The 6,316-nt window shown below is 42.1% G+C and overlaps 1 protein-coding gene across 1 annotated transcript; it reads right to left on the reverse strand.

Annotated features, from left to right (window-relative positions):
• Positions 1-1,610: 1,610 nt before the first annotated feature.
• LOC117885911 (olfactory receptor 5A1-like) lies at positions 1,611-2,525 on the reverse strand. Its single transcript, XM_034787456.1, has one exon. The coding sequence runs from the start codon at positions 2,523-2,525 to the stop codon at positions 1,611-1,613; it is 915 nt and encodes a 304-aa protein (XP_034643347.1).
• Between the last annotated feature and the right edge of the window lie 3,791 nt (positions 2,526-6,316).

A 6,316-nucleotide genomic window follows, 5' to 3' on the forward strand; every position in this document is an offset into this window, starting at 1 on the left:
CTGTCATAACTGGGCAGACACTCCTCAACTGATGGTCTACTCTATAGTTAGATTTAACCAAACCAGAAATAAATATGTGCTCCTGGATCACTGTAAATAAATATGTGTTCCTGGATTACTGTATTAGCTCACCATGAAGCCAACAGACAGTCCTCTTAGACATTCGGTCTCCATGACCCCCCAGACAAACTGGACTTCTGTGATGAAAGGTTATTAAAACCAAAATCACCACACAATAGGTTCTTCCAGCCCCAAAGGGCCAGTCACTTATCCCCAGGTCAAGGTATACTCCAGATCTCACCAAAGACAACATTGTTTGCCAATTCCTTTAGTAAACTAGCTAAAGATTTATTATATGAGAGAGAGAGAGAGAGAGAGAGAGAGAGAGATTTATTGAGAAGCTAAAGCAGATAAAAATGCATTAGAGGTGAGTCCTAGTTTGTAATCCAAATGATGCAGAGATGTAATGTCTGCTAGTTTTCTGTAAGTTCTCAGGGTTTCCCAAAGTGGCTTTGGGAACTTCTGTCCAATTGCTTAGGGTTCTCCCTTTCAGAATCTAAGCAGTTCAGAGATACAGAATTTCTCCCTTAAACTAGATATTTATTCTTGTTCTCAGAAGAGAAGCTGACAAAGCCAGCTGGGTCTTTAACCACTTGTGATTTTCCTTTGATGAGGATGAGTAGGAAATGTAACTTGAGTAATTGACCTCAGGCAGCAGCAGTGACCCCTTGCTTTGAAATTAATATTTGTTTGCTATAGTCCTTAAACCCTTATTTGATAAGCAATGTAGTTAGTGGTGTGCACAATGCAATTATCACATTACATTGTAATAAAATAGTCACGTGCCCAGCCAATGGGAGTTGCATTGCTAGCGCTCGGGGAGCATGGGAGAGGGGCAGTGTGCAGAGCTGACTGCCACAGCTCTGCCTAGGAGCAGCCAGGACAGGTCACCGCTTGTGGGGAGCCACTCAAGGTGAGCAGCCCCTGGATCCAGCACTCCTTCTCACGCCCCAAACTCCTGCCCCAGCCTCCTCCTGCACCAAACTCCCTCCCAGAGCCTGTGCCCCGCACCCCCTCCCTGCTCCAACCCCCTGCTGGCTCTGTACCAACCAGACTATAAACTGAAATTTCAACGAAAATCATAAATTCTGGTTTATAGAGTTTTCCAGCTGGTGAAGTGCCAGATAAAAACCACTTTTACTGTACATCTTTTTGATCTAGAGTTAACTAAGTATAATGCAAATCAACAAGTTGATCAGTGAAGACAATAGCACTAACATTTCCCTTTAATGTATACCTATACGTGAATTGGCTCAAAAGTACCATGACCTTTTAGCATTTATTTGGTCTTCATACACAAGTGAATTGCCCTATTGATACAGCCTGAACCTGAGCCTCACCTTCCCTGTCAGGGCCACAGGCTCCCACCGAGCTATAGCTGATTTACATGCAGTAGGGATCTAGGCAATTGACTTCAATGGATCAACACTGATTTAGACCACTGGAGGACTTGGCCCGAATTGTCAGTCATCTACCTGAGCTGAGAATGTCCCAAACACTAGTTACCCACAGTTCTATGTGCAACACTACTTGAGAAACTTGAATTTCCCCTATATATTCCTTAGAGCTGTTTTCACCTCCTTGTTTTTCAGGCTGTAGATGATGGGGTTTAACATGGGAGTCAAGATGTTGTACTGGATGGAAAACATTTCATCCAAAGCCAGAGAGGAAACTGAGCTGGGCTTTGTGTACTGGATAAAAGCTGCCAGGTACCATAAACCAACCACAATCAGGTGGGAGCTGCAGGTGGAGAAGGCTTTATGCTTGCTCTGCGCAGAGGGTATCCTCAGGATGTTGGAGATGATGTGAATGTAGGAGATTAGGATGAGGAGGAGGGAGATTGATCCAAGTATCACAGCAGAAGTGAGAAGCACCACTTGATTAGTGAAGGTATCAGTGCAGGACAATTGTAATACGGGTGGGAGCTCATAGCTGAAATGGCAGATTTGATTGGGCCCACAGAAATGCAACTTGAAGATGAAAACAGTGTTAAGCAGGGCTTGTAAAAACCCAATAGTCCATGCCCCACTCACTAGCTGAACACAGATTCCTTTGCTCATCATCTCCATGTAATGCAATGGGTCACAGATGGCAGCATAGCGATCATAAGCCACTGCTGAGAGAATGGAAATTTCTGTACCGGCTAAGAGGATAAAGAAGAACATCTGGGTAATGCAGCCATTGACCGAAATAATTTTGTGCTCTGCTAGGAAGTTCATCAGCATTTTAGGCACCGTGACAGAGGAATAGCAGATATCAACAAAGGATAAATGGAAGAGGAAGAAGTACATGGGGGTGTGAAGGTGAGAATCAGCTCTTATCACCAGCACGATCAGTATGTTCCCAACCAGAGTAACCAGGTAAATAACTAAAAACACCAGGAAGAGGAAAATCTGCACCTGTGGTTCACTGGAAAGTCCCAGGAGAATAAATTCAGGGACTTTGGTTTGATTTTCCATTGGCATTTATTTAGGAAATCTTTGATCTGGAAGACCAGAAAAAAAATTAATTAACACTGCTAATAAAAGTAAATTGAAAACACATGTGAAGATCCTCAGACCAGTAGCATGCCTGTAAAGAGAGCCTATTCCTGCCTGTAAAAGGTGTGTTTAAAACAGAGTAAATTGAGAGAGAGAGCTGCTGGATGGAATTTGTGTGCTTTAAATTGACAAAATGGGCTGGATTCACAAAAGAACTTGAGCATCTAACTGCTCCTTTCGATGCCTAAGTCCCAGCATCAGGCCCCACTGGTATTCACAAATACCCTGCTCAGCTGTGACTAAGGGACAGTCTGCTGGGGGGCTCCCTCAGCCTCTCCTCTTGACCCTGTTCTGCTCTGGATACAAAATAAAAGAGGCAGGGTAGAAGGGTTACTGGATCCTTGGACTTCTGCATCTGGGGTGAGGATTCTAACCACAAGGCAATGAAGGCATTCCCACACAATCTCTTCAATCTGGCCATATGACTTTAACAGAGCTACAGCTGAGTTAGGCCAGCATGGGGTCTGGAAGATTGACCCCAATGGAGCTATGGCCAATTTGCAATTGCTGGGCATCTCTTTCTCTATTATATTTTATCAGTTATTCTAGACCATTTTTTTGAAAACTATTTAATATCTGTAGTGTATGATTGGAGTCATATCTATTAAAATCATCAGGATTTTTCAAGAAGACATTAATGGGACCAGCAAACATTCTTTCAGCACTGTGACATGAATTTAAAAGAGGGGCCTGATAGAAAATTAATGGGACTGTTGTTCGTAAGTCATTTAAACTCTGACTCAATGGGACATTTGACTCACTGTTCTGCATGTCTGAATATCAGGCTTTACATATAGAAGAGAATCTATCCTGCCCCTACAGACGTCAGTGGTTATTTTGACATTAGTTTTCAATGGAAATGGGAATGAAGCAATGCTCTCTCCAATGTCCCATCTATTTTTCTCCCCATATGACCTTAGAGAGAAAATCACCATTCCTTCATTATCAACTCATGAGACAAATACCTAAACACAGAGGTTGACTTTGTACTAGAATCTGAAGGTAAACACAGGCAGATTCTGTGTGAAGGGAAATTTCACAGTAGAGAGAAGTAAATAGCTGGCCCCTGGCAAAGATCTTTACAGGGACCACAGCTCTTCAACATAGACATAAATGATCTGGAAATAAGGTTAACCCATACAAAAATGTTTGCATACAATACAAAATTTCTCAAGATAGTTAAGCCCAAACTAACTGAGAAGAGTTACAAGCAGATCTCACAAAAATGGGTAACTGGGTGACAAATGACTGGTGAAATTCAGTGTTGATAAATGCAATAAAATGAATATTGGAAAACATGATCCCATCCATATATAAAAAAATAAAGAAGTCTAAATTAACTGTTATCCCTTAAGAAGAGAGATCTTGGAGTCTTTCTGGATAGTTCTCTAAAAACATCTGCTCAATGTGCAGTGGAAATAAAAAAAAACTAACAGAATGTTGGGCACCATTAAGAAAGGGATAGATAATAAGACTGAAAATATCAGAATGCCACTATATAAATGCATGGTATGTCCATATCTGGAATACTCTGTGCAGTTGTAGCTGGCCCACCTCTAAAAAGTTCTATTGAACTTGAAGGGGAACAAAAATGATTATGGGTATGGAACAGCTTCCATATGAGGAGAGATTAAAATGGCGGTTGACTTGGAAAAAGGCAACTCAGGGGGTCATGATAGAGGTCTACAAAATCATGAATGATGTGGAAAAAGTGAACAAGGGCATGTTATTTGCCCCTTCACATACCATACAAACCAGGGGTCACCCAGTGAAATTAATAGGCAGCAGGTTTTAAACAAACATAAGGAAATACCTTTTCACATAATACACAATCAACCTGTGGAATTCATTACCAGGGGATGTTGGGAAGGCAAAAAGTATAACTGGGTTCAAAAATCAATTAGATAAATCCATGGAGGATAGGTCCTTCTGTGGCTATTAGCCAGGATTGTCAGGTACATAACCCCATGTTCTGGGGGGTCCCTAAGCTGCTGACTGCTAGAAGCTGGGGCTAGACAACAAGGGATGGATCACTCAATAAATTGCAATGTTCTGTTGACTCCACGGAAGCATCTGTCATGGACCACTATTCAGACAGAATGCTGAACCAGGTGGACTATTGGTCTAAACAAGTATGGCCATTCTTACATTCTTATTAAAACTAAGTGTCTTCTCCTACCCAGGCCCATAAAACGCACACACACCACACTCTCCAAAAATAAAAATTACAGCTAACGTGTACCAAATGAACTCTCACAGTGCTGCCGAGAGAGAGAGAGAGAGAGAGAGATGGGTGATTCAAGTAGCAGCTGGGTTCCCAACCATCGCCCCTGTGCTGTAACTTACTCTGTGTGCGCACGCAGTGTAGCTGTAGCTGTCTCGGTCCCAAGATATTCGAAAGCTAAGGCAGGTGAGATTATATCTTTTATTGGAACAACTTCTGTGGATGAAAGAGAAGAGCGCTGTGTGGCTCAAAAATATGTCTGTCCCACTAACAGAAGTTGGTCCAATAAAAGATATCACCTCACCTAGCTTGTCACTGTGTGAGCAGGCAGAAGTCAATGAGACTTGGTAGAGAGACCCACACCTAGATAAGGAGGGACAAAATCTGGTTCTTTGGAATGGAAAGGATAAAATAAGTTTAAAGAGGAATAAAATATAAATCATCTCACCTGCCTTTTTAATGTGGATCATAAACATGGTGAGATCATTCTGATCTGTGCTTTTCTCTTTCTGTTGTCTTAGTTTATCTCCCTACTTACTGATTTGTCTGTCTAGTCTTTCTATCTACCTCCGTGATACAGCACCTCAGGATATCAACTCTTCTTTACCCCAAACACTTGCATCTGACAAGGGAGGTACAGTTAGCACTGGGAGTGGAGCAAAGAGCTTTTCCTCATCTGACTCCAAGACTAAGAAGTGATTCTTGAGAGCTGTTTAAATGGTGTCATGTTCCCCTTGGGACAAGATCCCTGAAGTTTACTCTGTAACAAGCTACCAGTAACACCTTGCAGGGTCAGTCCTTATGCAGTGATTTACCATGCATAAGAATGAGAGAATTGAGGCCTGGATTATCAAAGGAGCCTAATGGATTTAGGCATACAATTTAAGTGACAGGATGAGATTTTCAAAGCACCTAAGGAGCTAGACAACCAAATAACACATCATTTTCTCTCCCATATGGTACTTTGAAGATGCTATCCACAATGTAAATGGAGCAGATAGACTGCATGACCCTTACAGCTTCCTGTACATACTAACAAGTAAAACCAAAGACATAAGAACATCCATACTGGGTCAGACCAAACTTCCAGATAGCCCAGTATCATGTTTGCTGACAGTGGTTAACACCAGGTGCCCCAGAGGGAATGAACAGAACAGGTAATCATCAAGTGATCCATCCCCTGTTGACCATTCCCAGCTTCTGGCAAACAGAGGCTAGACACACCATCCCTGCCCATCCTGGCTATTAGCCATTGATGGACATATTTTCGATGAATTTATCTAGTTCTTTTTGGAACCCTGTTATAATCTTGGCTTTCACAACATCCTCTGGCAAACAGTTCCACAGGTTGTGCGGTATGTTGTATGTAAGACAAGGGAGGTAATTGTTCTACTCTACTCAGCACCAGGAAGGCCTCACCTGGAGGATTGTGTCCAGTTTTGGCTATCACACTATAAGAAATATGTGAACAAATTGGAGAGAATCCAGAAGA

Source organism: Trachemys scripta, chromosome 12 (assembly GCF_013100865.1).
Source record: "Trachemys scripta elegans isolate TJP31775 chromosome 12, CAS_Tse_1.0, whole genome shotgun sequence".
NCBI lineage: Eukaryota > Metazoa > Chordata > Testudines > Emydidae > Trachemys > Trachemys scripta.